The 24033-nt window shown below is 37.8% G+C and overlaps 1 protein-coding gene across 2 annotated transcripts; it reads right to left on the bottom strand.

Moving 5' to 3' along the window:
• Nucleotides 1–363: 363 nt before the first annotated feature.
• LOC145786107 (serine/threonine-protein phosphatase 6 regulatory subunit 3-like) lies at nucleotides 364–23085 on the bottom strand. 2 transcript variants are annotated; one of them, XM_082597755.1, is made up of 22 exons: nucleotides 22926–23085; nucleotides 9375–9534; nucleotides 8928–9041; nucleotides 8474–8611; nucleotides 7995–8173; nucleotides 7652–7774; nucleotides 7228–7357; nucleotides 6703–6855; nucleotides 5451–5657; nucleotides 5176–5359; nucleotides 4916–5091; nucleotides 4568–4668; nucleotides 4157–4208; nucleotides 3886–3991; nucleotides 3634–3718; nucleotides 3322–3428; nucleotides 3092–3222; nucleotides 2740–2813; nucleotides 2476–2543; nucleotides 2319–2382; nucleotides 1901–2155; nucleotides 364–1780 (listed from the first exon to the last, which is right to left on the bottom strand). In XM_082597755.1, exons 1-22 carry the CDS (start codon nucleotides 23057–23059, stop codon nucleotides 1414–1416), a joined length of 3108 nt encoding a protein of 1035 aa, XP_082453881.1. In that variant the 5' UTR covers nucleotides 23060–23085; the 3' UTR covers nucleotides 364–1413. The 2 variants fall into 2 exon arrangements, with proteins under 2 accessions (XP_082453881.1, XP_082453882.1); XM_082597756.1 differs by having other exon boundaries at nucleotides 4568–4617.
• Between the last annotated feature and the right edge of the window lie 948 nt (nucleotides 23086–24033).

Here is a 24033-nt window from a genome sequence, read left to right as displayed (position 1 = left end):
CCTATAAACTATTTTTTTCAATGAAATCTTAAAAGTTGTTTACTCTTTGCTAAAACGATGAATGCAAATATTTTTCCCACATTAAAACAGTTTGCCGCCCTAAACGCTTTCTGTTCCTATTTTTAAGAGCAATTACTAAACATGGGGGCCCACCAATAGTTTTCGGGGCTGGGGCGCCAAAGATGGTGCTCACACGCCCTGCATAGTGCATACACCTAGCGGTACCCAATCTACTATGCCAGGGGTAAAAATGAGTGGCACTTTCCAACCTAGCTTGGCCGGCGTCGAACTAGGTAGCCTACTTGTAGTTGGAAGCCAAGGATCTTGACCAATCGGTGAAACAAAAAACAAAACTTAAAACTTCGAGTCTTCATATATTTCGTATCAACATTTATTGTCAAAATGAAACAGATCTTTTCATGGTCGTATAAGTATAAGTGAAAGTTCGATTACAAATAGAGAACAACTTTAAAGCTGGTATGTTAAATTACAATAAACAATTAAGGGCCACACCTCAAAGCATAAACAGCCCTGAAACAACAGACAAATTTGACAGTCGTACAATACACAAACTGTGGTCTAAGTTCACAGTCTTTAAAGCAAAGAAGAATCTTATGGGACTTATGGGCTGTGTGCTCCTTTAGGGTTGTTCAAACATCTTATGAGGTCAAATATTACTGTACTCTTGCCAACAAATTACATTAAGCAATAAGACAGTGCCGTTACTGACAAGCCTCCAAAAAGCGTCATAAGATAATACTTAAACAGCCCTTCTTTACCATTGAGCGAAAGAGAATAACTTCAATTTGAGAGCTACTTGACAAAGTAACCTATGCCGGAAAATAAAGTTGAAAAATTTAATTGAAAACTGTATGGAAAAGATAGCACCCAAGTCCCTCATACATTACTGCTCCATTTCGCTTACAAAATACACAAATTCAACGCTAAATCAACGGAAAAAAACAAGGCAATTTAATATCACGAGAATGTTGTTGACGTGAGTTCTTGTGCACAAGCAGCACTGCAGTGCGAACGACGTGAAAACAGCCAATCAGGTGGATGATCAACAAAACTAGGACAGTCGTGTAAATGCAGTCTGTTGCCAAATGACTGAATACCAGAGCATCATTAAAACTAATTAGGTTTACTTTCGTTGAATTCAATGCAATTGTTAAGAAAGCAAAGTGCAATCTTCTGCTATGATGGTTTGAAATAAACCTTCGCTATATCGCTGTTAGAATGCGTGCCCCCATGAAATTTACCGCATTAGCCATACCGGGCGGTAAAACTACAGATCTTCAACTTTTTTAACTCCAAATGTATCCTGAATGCACAATTAATTTAAAATAACAAGCTCTTCTAATGTCAATATAAGATAGAGTGGTGTAACTTTTCTCATCAAACCTTTCTCTTTCACAAGGGCCCATTGGCTGTCAGTTCATGTGAAATAGTAGGCGATGTCACTTCCTTGTTTTCAAACTCACTACTCGACTTGGCGGAAATCATAGCATTGTCACCAATAGATGGGAGGGGATTGTCGGTCGTGTTATCTGAAGCACCATCGCCGTCGGCACGAGACAAGCAGCTACTGTGAACTGCTGCGACGTCATCAACAATGCTATCAGTGCCGCCAGTGGCTGCTGAATTACTATCAAGAGCGGCTGGTTCAGTTCTGATGGACGAGTAGTCAGCTTGGCAAAGGGAAATTTCACTTGGCTTGGATTCAACTTCAGGGAATGATTGAGCTTCGTCGATTTCTTCCTTGCTGCCTCCAAGCAACCTAGACAAAAAAAGTTGTTAATAGTAGTTGGTAAGTTCACGGTTTTCCGTCTTTTGTTCTCCGTCATCGACTAAAAAGCTAAAAAGACAAACAAGTGGAAAACAAATAGATTTTGCAAACCGTTGATCCTCTTGGGTGGGTAATGAGTCTTGAACAAGGTTCTCCGGACTGGATGATGGGAAATCGCTAGTTTCCATCGGTATGTCCTTTGGAGGGAGAGATCTTTCGCGGAATGAAGTTTGGTCATCAGTAGAGGGGAAGTGTTGAGCTTCCTGAAGAGTGTTGGATGGATCTTCTTCAACGTCCATCCCCGCAACATCGCTTTCATTTGTTTGCTCAAAGACAGCATCGGTAGCGAAAACCTCCATCTCTTCTCTGTCGGTTAAAAGTTTGAAACAACTAGTTAAAATGTGGCTAAAAAGCACGAAATAAAATTTAAGACAAAAGGGCTTATTTGAAAAATTTTTCAATAGCTTTGTGCAGACATCACTTGCGGGTCAAAATAAAAGAGTTTCATTGCTGAAGCAAAATCACTTGCCGTGATTGATCTCTGGGCTCAACAATTTGTGAACTTGTGTTGTCCTTGTCGGCGGAATCTGAAGCTGTAGAAAAACATATTCGCATTTATTTGTACGGTTTTCGACAGCAAACTGTTTCGAGAAACTAAAAATTACAAGTCGTGGAGAAATACTTACCTTCATCAAGTGATGGAGCCGAAGCCAGAGTAGATTCCATTTCACTGTCGTTTTTTTCCGCTTGGTAACTGAAATAGCGTAGTTTCGGGAGAATTTGCTTTTTTGTATCACAGACAGACAAGACACAACAGGGTTAAACATTGTAAGAGTATACTTATAATGTTCAATCCCGCTGTGCCTTAACTGAAATAACAAAGTGCGTTCAATCGTGAAAGTACACTTTTTGCAGATTTAAATCAAATTTAAGCGCTAACACAAATTTACCTCGCCAAATTTTCCATGTTCTCAAAGTTAGCCCAATTGTCTTCTGTCTTTTCAGGTGGAGCAGAGCTGCCAAGCTGGAAAGCATGTGATATTATGACATGACGCCTTTCAAAACAAAATTTTACTTCTCAAAAAGCGCGACCCGACATTTCATTGAACGCCAGTTCATCGAAAACAACTTTCGATTCAAAATCAACCGAAAAAAAGGTTTTAACGACAAGAAATCCACAACCGTGAAAAAGAAAATAGTTTTACTCGTACATTGCACAATCATCTTTGTGATTTGCTGTGGTAGAATCCAACTGAAATAGTGCCATAAAAATAGCGCATTCCAAAGAAAGTCTATGATTACCTCCGGTGCCCATGATGATGCTTCACATGTAACGTTTGAAGAGGCAACGATGCGTGTTGAGTACCCGGAAATGTTGACGTCACTTCCGCTGGAGCTGTTTCCATCACTAGGTTGGGCTCTCCAATCGGCATCTATGACGCAAACATTTATAATGTTACCTTCGTTACATCAAACGGAAGCTTTGTGTGTATTTGATAAAAGATTGAAACAACGCATGAATATACTATCACCTTGTTGCTCTGCTGTGCCACTGTGTGTTGTAAGTGGAGAAGTTTTGATCGAGTCGCTCTCTTCACTGCTGCTGCTCCCATCACTGGCTCCCGAACTGGTTCGTGCCCTTAAAAAATCATAAAAAGTGCAACTTTTTGCACAACAAACATTTCACCGGTTCTTAGAAACTTTGGCGATTTCACAAGATCGAATCTCATAACATTCGTCATCGGTATACAAGAAAAAACAGATCTTAGTTTAAAGTACCAAAAAAAATCAAATGGACGCGTGATAAGCTAAAGACACAGCGATCTTGGGATAATAGAAGCTACCTGATAGTAATGACAGGAGTACCAGTTTCATGTTTGAAAGGCGAGTCAATGGTCGCGTTGCTTGTGAAATTCCAATCGTCATCGCCTATAAAAACGATCGATTTATTAACTGCGAAAGTCAGGGAAATGTGAATAAAAGGTGGTATGTGCGACTATGACTACTCAGAATCGTATAATAGAGCAACTCAGCGGTGAAAAAAGTTGCTGGTACTGCAAACTGTTGACACACAGACAACACTTTCATGCAATGACCTTCTTTTCCAGAATCAAACATATCTTCATTGTCTTCTTCATCGCAACCATCTCCGAAGTGCGGAAGGCGAGCGCGGCATATCCCTTCGAATAACTCCTGGTTCGGCTGTAATAGCATTTCTAGGTTAGCATAGAAGAAGCTGGCAAACGTATAGTTACAGCTTTATTTTTAATTGATTGTAATCGTTAGTAAAAGTAAAAAGGTTCTGGTCCTGTAGTTGCTTCTTATTTAAGTTAAACAAAAAGGTTTAACATTCCACCGTCTACTTACAGAGTTAGTGTCTGCTTTGATATGAAAATCGATGGAGTTGATCTTGTCAAATCTGAAACACATCGGCTTGTTTATAGCAGCGGAGCGTCTTTCGCATAGATAGGCAGTTCTACTAGAAAACGTCTTATCATGCTCTTTTGTCTTTATTGCGTAACATCCTTTGCATTATCAACATTTAAAATAGATCCAGCGAACTTATCGATCAATAGCTCGACAATTTGCATCACAATACAGTACCAACTTTCACCAAGGTTATTTGGATTTTCTAATCTTTCAAAATTCGATGAAGTGCAGTAATGAGAATGTAATAGCAACAGATGCAATTGAATTCTACTCCCATAATTTTTAACAAACCACAGCAGAAAGTGCAGGGCATCACAAAGTTGTGATTTACATCGGAGAAGAGCTTACCTGTCGTCGGTGTCATCCTTTTCGGTAAAGTCCCCGTCGGTGAATCCGAACTGATCAATAAAAGTGGATGTGATTTGTTGTAGTTGAAAGTCCGTGAACGCCTGGCAGACGCACAACATTGGCAAAGTCTCTCAATGCGAGTATTATTGCCTTGTTTTATTTGAATATATTTTTGATACTTTGTAAGTGTACAGCTAACGTTGCAACAGTGAGGTGGAGGACAGCTCACACTATTGTCATATTTGGCTTGCTTGGATTGGTGTCGTTACGATGTTTACACTGTCACACCATTCGTCTAAAGTTGTAAACAATTTTTCAAATTTGAATGACATTTTTATCATTAATTACCTGTTGCGCAGAATTCGAAGCAAAAGGGACGTCTCTGTAATCAACTTCTGCGTCGTCGTCAGACGAGAAATGCATTGGATTGTGACCACCCAATTCTCGGGAATTTTTTTCGTTCATCTCAACCAAAGACTCGGCTAAAAATTTTTGCCATCTACCCTGGTCTACCTCTGGCAACCCTGCAAAGTTAGCCAACAATTGTGAATTATGTCCTTCTGAATATACACAGCAACATTTTGAAAATAACACCGCCATTGACTTACCACTAATGAAGTGCCGAATTCGTTCAGAATTTGCTCCTTTGTCCATGTTTTCTACAATTTGATTGCAAATCAATGTCAAGTGGCCCATGTTGCCTTTACGATGCCCACCATCTTCGGTCTCGTGCACTCTATTATCTTCCCATGCATCCAATATCCTCTGAACTATACGACAGTCTTCAAAAAGCTGTAAAAGAAGCGGTTTGAAAGCACAAATGATTCTTTGCAAAAAGGGAAGGAAATGATTTTATTGAAACGTTTAAGGGCGTTATACTCACGTGGGCTAACAAAGGCGCAACTTTTCTCGGGTTTTCCTCGTCTTCTTTTGGACTTTCTTCAGCGCAATTCGGTTCGCTGCCATTTGAATACACGGAAGAGTGGGCTGACGGATCTGTCACTGTGGCCGTGTTGCTGAGCACCGTTTGAATGCATTGCACAACTTGCGTGTGGAGGAAGTTGTTGTATTCGTATTGAAAAAATAAATCCTGGAAGTCAAAGTGACAATAATAGACAGCCGACGGATCGAGGTTGGCTGGGCTTTTGGAAAGTTGCGATAACCTTTAAAATTCGAGCAAAGTGCTTCCCGTGCGTGAAAAAATACCAACACGGTATTGGACTCAAAACTTATCAGAGAGTAGCCTAATTGACACAGGCTGCAAGACAGGGGATGGAAGTTCTATGGATTCTAGTGAAAATTAACCGCCTCAAAACCGTTTCGAAGTAAAATTTCTTTGCATACATAGAAAAACTCCAGTTTTTTTTTACAATTTCGGTACTTGTGTAATGTGTATTATTAATAACATTTCAGGAAAGGATTAGGTCTGCATATTTTGGTAGGTAAAATGTTAAATAGATATTATTTAAACATAGAGCAGTTGTGGGTATGATGAGTAACAAGTTATGACTTCCTTAATTTAGGGCAAGGGCGGGCAACATACGGCCCGCGGGCCAGACTCGGCCGGACCAGGCCCGCGACGGGATTTTGAGCGGCCCACAGACAGTTTCTAGTCTTTACATGATAATGTGGCCCACGGCAACACTCTGCCACAATTCCCCACTACTTGCTTACTACGTCAAATAATAGTGACTGTTCGTTATTCTTTAGTTCTTTGATTCTTTATTTTCAGATTTTGGTCAAGTGACAAGCATGTTATGTTTCGCCATAAACGTGCCCTTCCATCCTTTTTCTTTGTCTCTTATAAGAATCTCCTTCAGTCTCAAGCCTTGCCTCAAGCCGAAAAAATAGATCAAAGTGAAATTTGGCTCATTAGTGTAATAATTAAATGGGGAACGTATACAGATAATAGAGATTGTTGGTTGTTCTCTGGTTGTTGATTTGTCTGGGTAGATAAATACGCGATTAATGCAGCGATTCATGAATCCGGCCCGCCAAGTACTTCATTTTCCCATATCAGGCCCGCCGACTGGAGAAGTTGCCCGCCTCTGATTTAGGGCCTAGTGTAACTTTTCGGTATTCTTTAACAAATATAACGTATTCAAAAAATTAAACCGCTCGAAAAAATGACTTACCAATAACGCATTAAATATATGTAATTCTGATAATTGCACGTTCATATTGTGGGTGTTAGTTATCAAGATAGCCGACAATAACTTCCCAACATGAAGTCTCGTGTTTCCCAGTGGAGGGTCTAGTTCTCCAAACGTGCAGTGCATCACCCTTTTCTGAAACACAATTGTTTTAGAATGAGATACACCAGGCCGCAAATCATTCGATACGAATCAACATATACAATAGAAGTGATTGGCAACAAAACAACCTTAGGGTTGGATTAGCAGAGTTTACTTGGCAACAGTACATGCCCAACACAATCTCTTATAGAGGTTTTTCAAAAAGTTGAAGTGGCGACTCTTAATCACGATGACCGGGCTTCTGCTGAGTGGTTTAAAACTTCTACACTAAGCTTTAGAAAGGCTTTCCCAATCTGAGAGCAAAACCCCCACAACCACTCAATGCTTCCCGTGCGTGTCTTACCAGCGATTTATTCAACTGAGAAGTACTCACTGAGATTAGGAACAATACAAAACTACACAAACCTGCGGTGGGTGCTGCAACAGTTTGTGGAAATCGGTCAGGCGGTCACTGATCCCGTGCAAAGTCTTGGAGACTCCACAAGCTAACCTCTCCACGTCAAGTTGAGTCAGTTCAGGAGCCATTTCGGGAAACCTGTAAAACATCGTAAACCTGTAAAGTGCATGACTAATGATTACCTTGACACTTCTATAGTAGTTAGATTAAAAAACTCATTCTAACATACCTCGCTAGGAGTTATCTTTACTGTTAAGTGAAGAATTTCTTTTTAACACAGTATATTTATATCTGCATAACTTTGGTGGCGGGGTCCAGGGCTTTGCAATTAGAACACCATTTTGCACAGTCACGCATTGGTTGCGTCGTACATTACAACACAGGTCATCTGCTAGAAAATCAACTACAACCAAACAGCTTGACTGATCTTACCCGAATGGTGCAGGTCTTCTTATTTCAAGCAAGGCTAGCAACACGCTCACTCCGTTGGTGACCACAGATTCAGTGATCTCCTTATCAAACATGTGTTCAAGCAACAGCTCGACAGTCTCCTTCCTAAGATGAAAAAAGAAAACAAGTTCAATCGGGGATGCAGAAATAGTAAAATCAATTTTACTTTACTTTGTCTGAGGCATAAAAATTATGTAAAAATCTGAAGTGAACTTCGGCAGTTTTTGATTCGTTGAATGTAAAACAATATTTATGGAATAAATTTATTAGAAATAAATTGCTTTAGCTTTGGATTTAAATTGAAGAGCGTCATTACACAAACCACCTTTCCAACGTGTTCAACAACGGGTCTTCTTGTGCTGATTCCTGCATGGTATACATATGCTCTCGGCTCAACCTCACGATGTCGCAAAGTGACTGTGCGCTGTTGCAGTGGAAGTCTTCTTCAACGGCAGGGTCAATCAATCCAATCAGTCTTTCAATGAGCTTTTTCTCATTGAGCCACTGAAACAGAGAATAGAAAGCTGTTCATGTATGGCGTTTAACCTTTAGTCCTTTACCCACATGACGTGACTACATAAAAGAGAATAAGGTAACTTTAAAGTAGGTTACAAACAAAATACATAAGGTAGGTCAATGTGGAAATTAATCATTTTTTTTCAATTTCTTGCTCGTCACATACAATATATACATATTAAAAAAAAGAAGGTACAGTCCATTAAAAAGAAAAAAATTGAAAAAAAACATCAAACTAATTCATCATATTTAGTACACTTGTTGCATCTTGAAATCATGTTTACTTACTGTAAGCACTTGTGATCTCAAGTCGGCAGCTTCAACACAAGTGATGAGGCGCAACAGAAGATCCATTATTGCAGAAGTCCCCAGATGCTTCAGAACGCTTCCCAAGAAGTCACTTTTAGTCTTTATATATTCTAAAGTCTTCAAAACAAATTAAAAGTTTTCTTCAAATATAGAAATGCAAAGACAGAACGTACCCAAATTTTTACTTTTAATATTAATGAAAAAGAAAGAAACTTATTAAGGAAGATGACATGATTAGTTTTTATCCAGTATTAGAATATTTGCAGTCTTCAGAACAAAACAATAGCTTTGTTAAAATATTGCAATAACAAAAGACACATCTTGACAAAACTTTCACATCTACAGGTGATGAAAAGCAAGAAACTTGTGACCGAGAAAAATGACTAAACTAAACAAACAATTCTTTTTATAATACAATCAAAAATGCACTCACTGGTTCAGGCTTTCTTGATAATAGAATTCCAACAACTTTAGAAAAGAAGCTAGCAAGGAGTGGGTTGAGGATTGGCTCATTGTCCAAAAAAGAAAATAACTTTTCTTGTAAACTCTAAACATATTGTAAAACAGAGATTAAACATGATTGCCAATAAAATTGAAGTCAAACGTTTGAAAACCATTGAGCAGTTGAAAAGAACAGAACTAAGAATGACAAAGTTAAACTAATGATCCAAGCAAATGTTTCAAAAACATATTGAGTTACAGAAACTTTTCAAAACATTTAATGTGTGCCAGTGTTCTACTGAGAAAACTTATTGAAAGATCGCTTCTTTTGTCACCACTTATGGTATTACACAGAGTGTAACTCTTGCATGAAATCAATGTGCTAAGCAAATAAGCTTTTGAACCAATCATTGTTCAAGCAAATAGGGAATATGGATACCTTTGTGTCGCCAAGCATATCATTGATTTGTTGAACATCCGATGTAAGAAGTTCACATGCAATATTGGGATATTTATATTTAAGAGCTTCATCTGCATCACCGGGAGGTTCAGCAATCACAAAAGAAACCAGGTCTTCCATGTTATTGAGGCGACTCAAACTAAACAGAATAGAAATATTAAAAGTAATGTTTATTACATTTAGTAAACGTTGAATGCTTATTGCTAGTACTATCTTATATGTAATTTTATATTTCTCAGTAGACATTATCAATACACATTAGGTATGTCTGCTTATAAATCTTTGTGGCACAGTAGGCTCACTTGGTTCGTCAATCAAGTTGCTTTATAATTGTTATAAGGTCATGTACGATGTATACTGTATAACTTTTCTGTTTGGTAGGCTCACCAGTCACCACTCTCCCAATCATGACATGCAGTCATGTAAAGTAGTCAGTGATGGCTACTGTTGAAGGCTGCTTATATCATTCAGAAAGTCAAAAACAATAAATTCTTAACATTGAGATGGGCAAATATCACGGAGCTTAATGCGAAGCAACAGATGACTGTGAAGTACATTCAAGTTGACAATTTATTATCAGTTCTAACAATTTGAAAAACGAACTATACTAGCCTAATGTGAATAGAAGCCACTTGCAGTTAACATGATTAGTGTTCTGTGCTTGAGAATCTTGTAAAAATATCTGATTACCTTAGTGTGTATAACAATGCTCAATCTTTCAATAATTTTAAGATAAATGTTTAAAGAATAGCATGAAATCACAATACACGCCTTTTAGGTGTAGACAGTTAGGTGCCTGCCATTAGGTGCATACACTGTGGCGTCAGGATATTTCGGTGTGGTGCCCGGTCATTTCCATAGATCAAGTGTTATTCCCATTAAAGTCTATTTTTGAATATTGATGGTAATAAAGCAGATTTTATCAGCTTGGCAGATAGGGCAATGCTTTTCAAACAAATTGTTATATTGAACAGAAATATAGGGTCTGCTTCGGCGAATCTGATTCGGCGAGTCCAATTCGGCAAGTCCGATTCAACGAGTTCCCTATTCGGCGACAGCCTTTTTCGGTGAGTTCCCTATTCGGCAATTTTTGAAAATCCAACAATTGAATGAATATTATTCAATATTCAGGCATTGAATCAGTGTAAATACAAACTGTTAGGCTAATTGGGGTCTTTGAACAAACCGAATGGCCTTTGTAAATGTTTCTTAGGTACAACCTATACCTGGTCAGCAAAAGTTTCCTTTTGTAAACAATTCCAACGTCTGGCGACGTTAAAACAATGTAATTGCCTTTACATTACATTCAAAAGTTTTGTTGACATCAAAAATTCTTTGACTGTTTTGAGTTACAGCATCGTTTTGTGAAAAAGGTTGTTGTGATGTAAAATATATTTGAAATATCATATAAAATCAATAAATAGCTTATTTAAAAAATGAATGACATGACGATGGACGAATAACATAAACATGACGCAAAAAAGGTGGATGACGTAGGATACAAGTCAATTGTATGTGAGCAATCATTTTTATTTAATAGTTCAAACATTTTTCGCTAAATTTCATGTTAATTTATTTTTCTTTGTTGGAATGCGAAAGAAACAATCAGGGTTGGAAAAAATCATGATTTTTTCAAAAAAATCAAAAAAATCGGATTTTTTTGATTTAAATCGGATTTTTTTGATTTAAATCAGATTTTTTTGATTTTTTTTAGATAAAAAAGCGTCGAGTCTACTTGGGGGAAGAGATCATTTTAGTAAGATAGCAGAATCATTTTTAACCCCTTGATTGATTGAAAGGCTTTGCTTTGCAAGTGTTTAATCATTTTTATTATCATATTGTAGGCTAGCCTGTCTATTGCACATATTTTTAAGTAGGTGTGATATGTTGCTTTATACACATCACAATTGTGCATATCGAGATTGAGGTGAGTCTCAGACTGTCATCTCACTACACTAAGATCTTTCCTTACGTTTGAGCGCAAAACTCCCATCGTGACGTCACATTGCATGACAACATCTGTGTTGAATAAAAAGGAAAAATTCGCGCTAAAGTTTATGGCTCTACAAAATATCAATAGCTGTGGAATGGTAACATGTTTTTGAAAAAAGAAAGAAACACATTTTGCAAAATACTTCTATGATCTAAAAAGTACCAATCTTTTAAAACGGTTTTTAACCTGGACAGGCATTTTAAAAAAGGTCTAATAAAAATTAATCTGTGCCGTGTCTTTTAGCTCAAACTCTCACATTTGAAAACCCTGAGCCTCAATGCAGAATAGTGCAGCTTACCCTCTTTTGTATTAAAATGCTGAAACAATTTTTTGTCTGAGTTGAAATGCACAACTGAAACTCCGTATTATACTTAATTATCAGTATCTTAAATCACAGCTATACTTTGAGCTATTACATTGCTGCAACTTCAGACCAAGGCTCATCCTTTCTCATAAATGACAAGAGCAGTCACCCTGGCCATGTGCAATTATTCCCACCTACTAACGTTATTGTCCTTAACATCACAGATATATTATGATAGTACCATCCTTACTAAGTCACAGATCATTTTTCTGAATCGTTGATTGTATTTTTTTTTACCTAAAAAGCTCTAGCCTAATATACTATGTTGGAGCTGGTATACAAGTCCCAAGTGTGAACTGCCAAGTAAACTAAGTTGCCTTTCAAAACATGCATAGCCTATAGCCTTATGTATTTAAATATAACTTTTGTATTACAAAGAAGCAGTAAAACGTTTGTTGATGTATTTATTTTTATTTTAGCAAATAAAAAATCATTTGATTTTTTTAATTGATTTTTTTGATTTTTATTGTTTGATTTAAATCACGATTTAAATCAATGATTTAAATCATTTGATTTAAATCAGCCAACCCTGGAAACAATATTGTGGAATAAAATACAAAATTCTCTAAATAAACAGAAGACGTCATTGGATTTTCCAAAAATCGCCAAATAGGGAACTCGCCGAAACTGGCCATTCCGGAAATATACATAGTTTTGTGAATGCGTGTGTCTGGCATTTATTTGTTGTTAGTGAAGGTTAGCAAAAGCTTTTTAACGATAAATTATTCAAATTACCGAACATGACTGAGTTCACTTCTAGTTGAGCCAAATAATAAACTACACTAAACATCAGAAAAAACAAGCCTAATATTTAAGCGGGTGTCACATTTCTGACAAATGATTATGAGTGTAATTTGACACACCAAGTAGTACGGTACCGTACCTAAAAAAACTGGCGCCACAGTGCACCACACCGAAATATCCTGACGCCAGAGTGTGCGCGCACCTACTTGGCAGGCACCTAACTGTCTGTGCACTGCGCCTCAATGATGTGGACCCTGAAATCACCCATGAGGTGTCAATAAAGCTTGTCATTCCTACAAAATCAAAAACACTTAAACTACAACGACAAAGACTTTTTGAGTGGATCATAAAGCCTTAGTCCTTTGCTTTACCGATTTGAAATAAACTAGAAATTTTCATTCTCCACTTACGAAAATTAATTTGCCGGTGAAAAGTCATCACTTTACCAAAATATATGGCTTATGGGGAGTTTAAATAGGACCTACGTTTTCACAAAAACGAAGTTACTCAAAAATAAAATCATAAGGTTATGCTAAAAAACAGCACTTGTTAGGCCTACGTGGCCATGGTTTTGGTACTACCTCAACGGACTCAAGAGATACTTAATACTTTACTTAATGCTTATGGTAACAGAATCAAATCAACTGTAAGTGAATGTACTTAGTTGCACATTTTCATGTACTGTACTAATTTATTGTAATTGAAACTTCTTGTTGTTTTGTAATGTAACTGTAAATTCAAAAAACTTACATCCAAATTACAATTACATGGGGTAAGTTGCACGAGTCTTAGTGATGTCGAACCGTTAGTTAGGTTTAAAATAGGCTTCTAAAATCTAAGTATGAGACACAGACCGACTAAGTAAAGTTTTGTGGTGAGATGTATGTGGTTGTATAAGATGCAAAACTGTCTTTGATAAAATCAAACTGTAAAATATCCTTGATGAATATAAATATACATTGAAACATTAAATTTTGTAATTGAAATGTGTAAATTAATTACATTTGGAAGTAGGCTACTAAAATTGCAACTTGAAAATTTTAAAACAATGTGGTTGTAATGTACCATCATAGGCGCCGACTTTTCAAAAAACTTTGGGGGGAGAGTAGGGGTGTTCAATTTCGATTTTCGATTCGATTTCGATTAAGATGATATTCGAAATTCGTTTTTCGTATCGAACATATTCGAAATTATAGCCGCCCTTTCGGCTGGACGCGGTTGAAAGTAACTCAAGTGGCGCGAAATCTGTCTTGTCACATTTTGCAAGCGAAAAAAGACTTCGACGCATGCGCATCGTCGATCACGTGACTATCACACGCTCTCGCGGGTCCAACGGCCAGTCCTGCACCAGGGATGCCAGGTTGGCATTTTTAATGCCAAATTTCACAAATTTCTCTCAAGAATGAAGATAGCTAGGTTGTGCAATAGCAGAAAGTGTAAGCTGAGCTTTGTGGCAGTTTTATCCACTTTTTACCGAATCCATAGGCGCCTAAGCCGTGGGGGCAGGACCGTAGCCAGACCGCAGAGCAAGGGGGGGTCAACTTTTTTTTAGGGGGGGCCGAAAAAATTTAAATGGGCAAAATGATTATAATTGTAGCTGTTGCTCGAGAATGTTCAGATTTTGCCAGGGGGGGGGGAGGGCAAAAATTTTTTTCAGGCGGGCGAGCCTTCCTGGCCCCCGGCTGGTTATGGGCCTGCATGGGGGCTAGGCCCCCACGCATATTTCTGTGTGGGGGCAACTTTTTATGCTGTATTGATACATAAAACAATAGATGTACTAGCGATCGGCAGCAGGAAAACACTTTTTGAATGCAAACCACAACAGCTTCGCGATAAATAATCACTAGAACGAGTTGCGATGCTACAATCCAACAACAGACAACAAAATCTGTCATTTTTACATTGATTTAATGTCTGCAGACGTTGAATCAATGTAAAAATGACTGATTTTGCTGCCTGGGACATAGCAAAAATCTACCATTTTGTGTCGATTCAATGTCATCAGATGTTGAATACACCCAAAAACAACATAATTTGCTACGTAAAGGGAGTGTGCGTTTAGCTTAATGCGCTTGAAAACATACTCGATGTCGCTTTCGAGTCAAAACCACTGCAGTGAAATGTCGCGGCAGTGAATCGCTCGCTGTGAAAATGAACTTGAAGTGTTTGGGATCCCAGCGACCTCGGCTTCAGCGGAGCGATCGTTTTCAAAAGCTGGCCTGACCGTCACGAAGCTGAGATCCTGACTGATGGGTGACCAACTGACCATGTCGCTTGTGTTCTTAAACACCAACATGGGCCTGGAGCTGTAGACGTTATTTTGTGTTCGTTTTTCGCAAATTTTCATCGCTTTTTTTCGCGTTTTCTAGCGAATTTTCATGTCGTTTCTTTCAATAAAATCACATTTTGCAGTGTGGTGAATAGTTGTGATATTCGAAATCGAAATTCGGAAATTGAAAATAAATTGAATTTCGAATATTCAAATAATCGAAATTGAACACCCCTAGGGGCGAGAAAGGTGATGACGTCATAACCATCATAGGTGCCGACTTTTAAAAAAACCTTGGGGGGCGAGAAAGATGATGACGTCATTACCATAACGCTATTTTGCTCAATTAAAATAGTCTTTGATTAAGCTTACTGTCTTGTTTATATTGACACCTAGGTCGCAAGCCGAATTTATTAGAACTGCTGCTTGAAACGATTAGTTTTACGCATGCAGTAGCCTACGTCTAGTAAAAATTTTGATTATGTTAGCTCATAATTGGAACAGTTGGAAAACAAGCCGATTTATTTCCTTTTCATGGGAGTGAATAACAACAATCAAGACAGTGAAGTTATATATTACGAAATAAAACGCAAAAAAATCATGATCTCAAGCAGAGTGGAAACCCGCTATGAGTTTTATTAGCTTCGTTTTGGTGATTACTTACCTTCAAAGCGTTAACAATGGAGAAGTGTTTTCTCTTATGTTTTTTATCTAAAGTTTTTATAGTCTTTTATCGAATCCCGTATATACTCGAGTATAGGTCGAGATGTTCACAAGTAATTTTCATCTCAACAAGACAGGTTCAACTTATACACGGGACAAGCTCGTCAGTTTTAGTTTTCAAAATGAACACATTTTTGCTGTGGCAAAATCATTGCCGACGTAGATTACGGAGTGTGCAATGGCATCGGTGGAATTAAAAGTTTTGAATACGATTATTTGCAGTGACTCAAACTTAATTTTCAAATGTAATGATTTCTATCAATTTTAAATTTTATGCACTTGTTGAGCAATATGCAAAGCTCAAAAGACAAAACAGAAAGAGCTGCTTTAAGAAATCAATTTTTTTATTTTTGCGTGTAGGATATAATCGTTCTAATTACGTAACATTCCATGATCGTGGAAGTCGATGTTAAACCTTAGCGGCTGCATAAAACAATGATGTCAGGTTAGTTAGGTGATAATAGCGGTAAGAGACGTTGTTAATGCAAGCAATATCTGCGACCAAGTTAAACACCTTTTCTTTTATCGGTTTTCGATTTAATTCTCACACATCGTGAAAAAAACAATGCGTTCTGTTGAATCATAATTGATCTCACAGCGGGAAGACCTCATTGAAAATTGCGCGTCTAATTTAGCTGGTTTACTTAATATTGCAGTGAATAGTTACGTGACTATTCTAGCAGCGTAAGTTACTCTACCTTCTACTTTGAAATTTCCATACCGTATGAGAAAGCCATGCGATCAGCTGCTGTTTTGCGGGCAAGAGCAACGTAGGCTATATTTCGCTTTCGGCATTCTTTAAGTCTGTTTAAATGATCTAAATCTCTTTCGCGAAGTGTTTTATCTTTGAAACACCACTTGTAATAACCATTTTTGTTGCCCCTCAACCATAAATTTATGGGGGGGCGCCGCCCCCCGGCCCCCCTAGAAGTCGGAGCGTATGATAACCATACCTCTATTTTACTTAATTAAAATAGTCTTTGGCTAAGCTTACTGTCTTGTTTATATTGACACCCAGGTCGCAAACCGAATTTATTAGAACCGCTGCTTGAAACGATTAGTTTTACGCATGCAGTATGCCTAGTCGTAAAAATTTTGGTATTGTTAGCTCATAATTGAAACAGTTGAAAAACAAGCCTATTCATTTCCTTTTCGTGCGAGTGAATAACAACGATCAAGACAGTGAAGTTATCGAGATAAAACGCAAAAAATCACGATCTCAAGCAGTGTGGAAATCGAGATCAGTTTTACTACCTTCGTTTCGCTTCTTTGCTAATTAGATACCTTTAAAATGTTAACAATGGCAAAGTGTTTTCTTTTCTGGAAGTGGTGAAAATGTGAACATATACCGTACACATTACACATGTATACACATATCTTGGACTGAAAAAATGAGTAATGACAAAGTTATGAAATTGGCAAGAGCAGAAAGGAGATTAATAACAGTTAGTAGGCGCCAGATGCAATTTGTAGGTCATATTCACAGAAATGTAGATTTGGAAAAATTAGCACTACTGGGGATAATACAGGGAAAAAGAAGCAGAGGTCGACAAAGATGAACTTATTTAAATAGCTTGAATCAATGGGCCACAAACACAACAGTCAAAACGAACGATTTTATACGAATGGCAAATGACAGAGAAGTCTGGAAGACCATGATCGCCAACATCTGTATCAGATCAGGCACATAATCATCATTCATCATACACATTAACAGTTTTTTTTTTTAAGGTTTGGTTTGGGTGACCGCTAAGTAAGAGACCGCAAGTGTTTCGTTTCATTTAAATACCAAAAAATAGCCATATTTGCTTAAACGAATTATTTATTAGGCTACTGGCAGGCTTCTGCTTGTTATGTTTCCACACGTAAAAACTGATCATTATGCGCCATAAATCAGAAATAAACATTGACGAGTATCGAAGGTGCACTTCTTTTGTGAATAACTCTTTGATTCAGCTGTTAGCTGTACCTCCACTTATTCTTTTTTCCGGACGTGAACTATTGATCGTAGGCTATATTCGTATTATCGACAAAACATAACGAGAAACAACCATTACTTTTCTACTGTAGTTGCAAGTCCAAATTTTGGGAAACTGCTGGAGAAATTTGGGGGACCGTTTCGGTCCCTCAAAACACTTTAAAAAAAACACTGCACATTAATACAGTGGTTATTGAAGCTAAACACAGATGACAGTTTTAAAAAATGCATTTTTTCTTTAAGCTGTATTCACGTAACTGTTCGTTATGTCATAGTTTGAATTCGATAAAGTTTGCTAAAATCGATTTCATGTTTGAAGTCACAGAAAATCTAACGGACGTTTGGATAACTCGTAAAATGAGAATAAACATTCAACATCGCATTCGCTTTTTCGCTACCACGCGTTTTGACTTTGAAGTTGCGCCTCACGCATGGGAAGAAAAGCAGTGTGTGAGCATGCAATTTACCTTCCCAAAGAAAGCCGTGCAATCAGCTGACAAGAACAACGTAGGCTGTTTTTCGCTTTCGGCATTTTTTTAGTTCGTTTAAATCAGTGGTTCTTAACCTTTTTTTCCCCAGCGCCCCTTTTCAGAGATTTCCATAGTCTGGCGCCCACCATAATATAAGGGCTGTAGCCTACTAATGACATTTTCTTCCAAGACTATAAGGCTAGCCTACAGCCAGTAGTAATTAGTTATTAGTTAGTAAGAAAAAACTAGTTTAAGCCGATGTTAGTTTTAATACTAAAAAATCAGCACAGATGTGCCTTAAGGCTCTTAACTTAAAAGTCTTAAGGCACATCTCTGCTGATTTTTTAGTAGTTAGTAAGAGTTACACTAATAACCATTATTGACTGACTATTATTATGACCAGTCCTTATGGTTTGCTTGCACTGCCTGCCCGCTGTCCCTGCCAAAAGCTGACCACAAAATGCCATTTACTTACTACAAGGAAAGGGAAACAATGCCCATTATCAACAACAAAGGCCATGCACAACACCATCCGACGTCCACGCTTGTCGGATGGTGTTGTGCATTGTGCTGTATAGGCCAACATAGAATGCTCTGAGAGAGAATCACTACTTCCCTTGTTAAACACAATCTCTATACTGTATATAGCTCCTCATCCTCGGTGGATTCTCGTACCCCCAGCAGAACTACTAAAGCAAATTTGCAGTGAGGAAAATATCGTTACACCTTCTGAATGTAGCGCCCCCTATAACGCCCCCTGAATATTTCCGCCCCTCTAAAAGTTAACAGCGCCCACTAGGGGGCGGTAGCGCCCAGGTTAAGAACCACTGGTTTAAATGATCTAAATCTATTTAGCAAAATATTTTATCTTTAAAACACCAATTGTAATAGCGACTTTTTGTTGCCCCTCAATCATAAATTTACGGGGGCGCCGCCGCCCCCTGGCCCCCCCGGAAGTCGGCGCGTATGTGTACCGTAGTTAAAAAAATTGATGGTATAACTGTAATGTATCTAATTTAACTAAAAACTATGAAGTTGATCCAACTCTGATGGGCAATTTGTAGGATCCCTCAGACAAAACAACACACAAACAGTTCAGGTAAAAATAAATTAGTTAATATCTGAGGCTTCACAGGCCACGAAATTTGTTATTGCTGCCGGCAGACAAATGAGTCCAGTCTGAGCAGCTATCTCGGCGGACAAATTAAGTCTCACGACAGACACACCAGCGTCAGCGTCGATCGTCATACTTAATCACTTTATCTTACGATAATTCTTCACCATTTGAGAACTATAGCTACAATTTAGAAGGCTTTTTAAAATTTTAGTGAAGTCACTCTGAAAAGCTATTACACAGGCCAACAAAAAAGATAAAAAATTTTGTGTCTGCAATGTAAGATGTGATTTGGGGTATATTGAGGCTGCTGATTTCAAAAATCACATCAGATTTTATCCATCACATCAGGTTTTTGAGATTTTTGCATGATACTTTTTCTCATAATATTGGCTTTTTGGCCGAATTTTCTCGTACTGTTACCGTTTTATAAAGACCTTATGAGTCAATAGTGTTTGAAAATTTGTCATATTCATGGAAATGATTTTATTTTGTAACATTTGGAGATGTATGATGACACCATGACCATTGGAGTGACCGACCTACCTTCAGAAGGTACACTAGTCAGAAGCCCCCCTAGCTAGATGGTCCACTGGTCAAACGAGTCACCTAGACCATCTGGCTAGTGGACCATTTGTCTATGGTAGACCATCCAACTTATGTACCTTCTGAGAACTGTCCATAAACCACCCCTTACAGGCAGGGTTACATTCACTTTCGCCTGAATGCTTAGTACCATTCTATTTTTTGATATATAACATCGGTTTTATCTTTTTCGCTGAACGTGGAGATTTAAGCCTATGTGAAACTTGTCTATGACTCATTCTTATTTGAATTTTCATGTATTCAGATTTTTTCATATTAGCAAGGTGTTAATTCTGTTTGTGGTTAGAATAAGTAGCCGAATGACATCTTCAAAAAAGTGTGAAAATGACCCTGATGTTCTTTGTTACATATGTAGCAGTTATAGGCTACTGTTCCTAACCAAAGGCAAACCATAACATGTTTTGTGAAACAAGCATATCTTACATACTTTAAAATTTGCCTGGGTGATCAGGACAAATCATGGGCTTCACACATGCTGCATGTAAAGCTTGTGTGGAAAACCTAAGACGATAGATCAATGGAAATCTTAAATCCACTCACACCATTCACAAAATCATGTAAGCGAAAGTTTGTCCAGAGTAACGTTTCCCAAATGTGCATGTGAATTTTCTTTTTTCTGTAGAATTGAACCTATTTTTAAGTGTCTATTCTATTCAATTTCTTTAATTTCATTTTTCTTTGCTGGAGCAAACATAATAACAAATGACATTACCAACACACAACTGTAGCACCAACAAAAGGAAAAGATGGCAAAACCAAAAGGTTTAAAATATGTATTGGGGATTTGCACAGCCATCAAACCTACTTCTTAACACGAAAAAAGTAACAATGTAGCCTACTCTTGTAAAAAAAAATGACGTTGAACGTTTAGTGTTAGCAGATAAACTTTGAAGAATTGGTTTCAAGTTACCACACTTCAATAAAATTAAAAATTAAAAAAAATAAAACAGGTCTTGAAATACCTCAATGTTTTCATTAATATTATGTTTGTATCTCTTGTGTAGACTTTAGACTTTACCGTGATGAATTTAGACTTTATCACAGACCTTGTTGACAAAAAAGAGTTCAAATTCCATGAAACGCCATAGTCTACCACGGAATGGCCCGTTTCGGTGAGTCCGATTCGGTGAGTCTGACCCCTAAACGGGGGATTTTTTTAATTATTGGGTACCGTAGCCTAATTATCATTGCCGTTTTAGGGTTAGGGGTTAAGGATTAGGGTTAGGGGTTAGAGGTTAGGAACTCACCGAATCGGACTAACCGAATCGGACTCACCGAATAGTAGCAGACCCAGTCTACCAATACAGATCAGAAGTCGATTTTACCCATTTTTACCAAAACAGCATTCAGATATCATAAAATCCTGATGTGATACAAAAAATCTGATGTGATTTTTGAATTCAGCACCCAAAATATACCCTAGAATGACATTTACTATGTTGACACAAAAAGTGTGTTGGCTTGTGTTATCAGCACAACAATGTGCGCTTGAAGAGTCAAAGCGCCGTGTAGCTGCTAACGCGCACAACTAATCAACTTCCACCGAACAAGGTCGTGTGGCTTCTTGCGTCACAATGCTTTGAGCACGAGTCGGAAAACTTCTACACTAACGCTTCTATTTTCTACGGTGTAAAGTTTCACTTGGCTTTTTTGTTTAGGTTTATTTTTGCGTGTCATGTGAGCGAAAGTGAATTTTCCCTGGGCCTTTTTCTTTCTTTCTGTAATACCAAAACTAAACAAGTTTTGATGCATCTTGCTGTAATAGCCTACTCGTATAAATCTAATTTTGTAACCAACCTTGCTTTATCAATGTTACTCGGTAGGCACTTTGACATGGAACAGTTTTCCTTGCGAATCAGCTGATTTCAGTCATGCGACTCAGCACGTGATATTCTGACCGATCTACTCGAGAGATTTTTGATACAAAGAAAATTAAGTGAATGTATCGCCACAAGCAGCGTGGCCTTATGGGTTAAGGTTAAGGCAAGGGAATAGTCATTTCGATTGCGTGGGTTCGATTCCCACCCTCTGCTAATGTTTTTTTTTTTCTTCTGCAACTGAACTGAGTGCAAGAAGGATCTTAATGACTGTAATCAATTGAGTTTATAAGGAAAATTGTCCTACCTTTCTTAACCAATGCGCCGTAGAGCAATAGTGGTAGCTGGTTCGAACGGAAAACTGTCCTATGTTAAAGTGCCTACCATGTTACTCGGAGATCAAAGCCAGACATTGTGACGTAAGACTTGAACTAACTTGCGCGTGATTAGTGTAGAAGTACCGGTACTCCCATCGATTCTTAGCGAAGAATTCACCTTTGTTACGCTGTTTCAATGTCAGCAAGAAGAAGAATGTCATCAATCGCTGAAGCAACATAAAAATCAAAAGTTTTCCTGCTTGAATGGAAGCTAAGGGATACAGAATTCACATTTTCTAGATGCGTGCTAGAATGTGGGAAATTATATTCTCGCAACAATTGTTCGTGCTATGCAGTGACGATTTGTATCGCTTCTGTGTTAGTTTTCGGCAGACAAGTATGACCGATCTAGATAGTACTTCCAGTGGACATCACATGCTGTGACGGCGAACATGTCTGCGATGTCCGCCGTGAATTTCGAGGCCTGCTTCATGTTTGATTTATTTAGCCACATGTAATCTATCTTTTCCATAGAGAAATCTTTAAATGACCTCTGAAACTATCGTGCCGGTAGGCCATGTTTGGTCCTTGGCTTTCACAAGTCAACATTTCCCCACTTGTGTTGGTATTTGAAACTGTTGTACCCTACTTGCAGTCATATTTCAATTTTTTTTCTCCACTTGCATTCATATATGAAACTTTTTTCTCCTCAGTCACATTTGTAACCTTTTTTCCCATAAATATTTTTCATGGCCTTGTTTGCACTGCTCTACATGAACGAAAGCAAAAGCACAATATTGAAATATAGCTTACCTTGTATTACAGCATATTGTTAATAAACATGTCCTAAAATGCTTGTTTAATGTTGTTATATTTTTGTACAGTGCATTATCAAGTCATTTAATTAACAATTTGGGTGCTAAACCATGTAGACCTAGTACGTGTGAGAAACAAAATCCGATCTGTTGAGTGTGGGAAAGCGCTTTTTTTGCTGTAAGTGTAATGACAAAATGTTTATTTTGGATGCTGGGAAGAATACTGGTAGACCAAGCTTGGTCATCGGTAAAATACAGGAGTTTAGAGACCTACTAGCAGCAATCATAAATAAAATAATTAGGAATCTTGAGTAACTTACAACTCAACAAGTTTGGTATTTTTTCCTTTACATTCTTGTAAAACATCGTCATCATCCATCACTTCAGTAAGAGTGACATCTTCTTTTTCCAAAACAGCTTCTATATTTGAACTTGTTGCAAAATTCCAAAACATGATTGCTCTCTATTATAAATGTTTATTAAATAGCTAAAAACAACAACACATTGTTTAATGCAATCTATGAATTAGCATAATGGGTGCAAGAGATAATTTCATTAGCTAAAATATGTATATAGCAGTCTTCGAAATTAGCCTCGGCAATCGGCAATTGCCGAGGCAGATGCATGAATGGCACATTAGCCTCAGCAATAAAAATGCCGAGGCCACACGAGCGCTTGTAAGGACCACAAGATTACAAAAATAACCCTAATTTTCTTAGACCACACCAGACTAGGAGGTTGATTCAATCTTACTAATATTGCTTGATGTTTTTATTTGGGTTACTTTCTACTTCGCCGCCGCTTAGACACGTGCCCAGCTGGAAAAATTGAATCTTTTATATGAAACATCACCCTATTATTTGCATTGATTCAACGCCAGTAGACGTCAAATTATTGTAAACATTCACTCCTTATCGCGCTTCGCCTTCCGTTATCTCGTCCAGCTGTATCAGAAACGATTGCGCCGTTTTCACAACGAACCACACAACATCAACAGACGTCGAATACATGTAAGTAATAGGTTAACGCGTTAACCTTTAGAGTGAGCTTTGTTAATTGCGGTTTGTGATAGATGTCTGGTTGCGCAACAACAACATGTGCAATTTTATGCGCTGACAATGCTCATGTGAACTACCGTATAAAAAAAGTTTGCAACCTTATAAATACTGGCTTAATTGTTACGCAAAAGTTATTCTTTCATGGAATGCTTGTTCTTTACCAATGTCATTGCCAATATAAATCATGGTAAAAGGAAGATACAGTTAAAAAGTGGAATTTACCTGCTATAGGTTATGAAACAGAGGGGACAGAAGGAAAAGTTAGTGTGGTATTTTGCAAAATTTGTAAAGAATTTTATGACGGAAACAAATCGGAATTAGAAAAGCTACGGGGCCCAATTAAAAATGTAGTACAAAATTGGATAAATGG

Source organism: Aplidium turbinatum, chromosome 17 (assembly GCF_918807975.1).
Source record: "Aplidium turbinatum chromosome 17, kaAplTurb1.1, whole genome shotgun sequence".
NCBI lineage: Eukaryota > Metazoa > Chordata > Ascidiacea > Aplousobranchia > Polyclinidae > Aplidium > Aplidium turbinatum.
The sequence above is the reverse complement of the archived record's forward strand: the minus strand, read 5'-3'. Positions and strand labels throughout refer to the sequence as shown.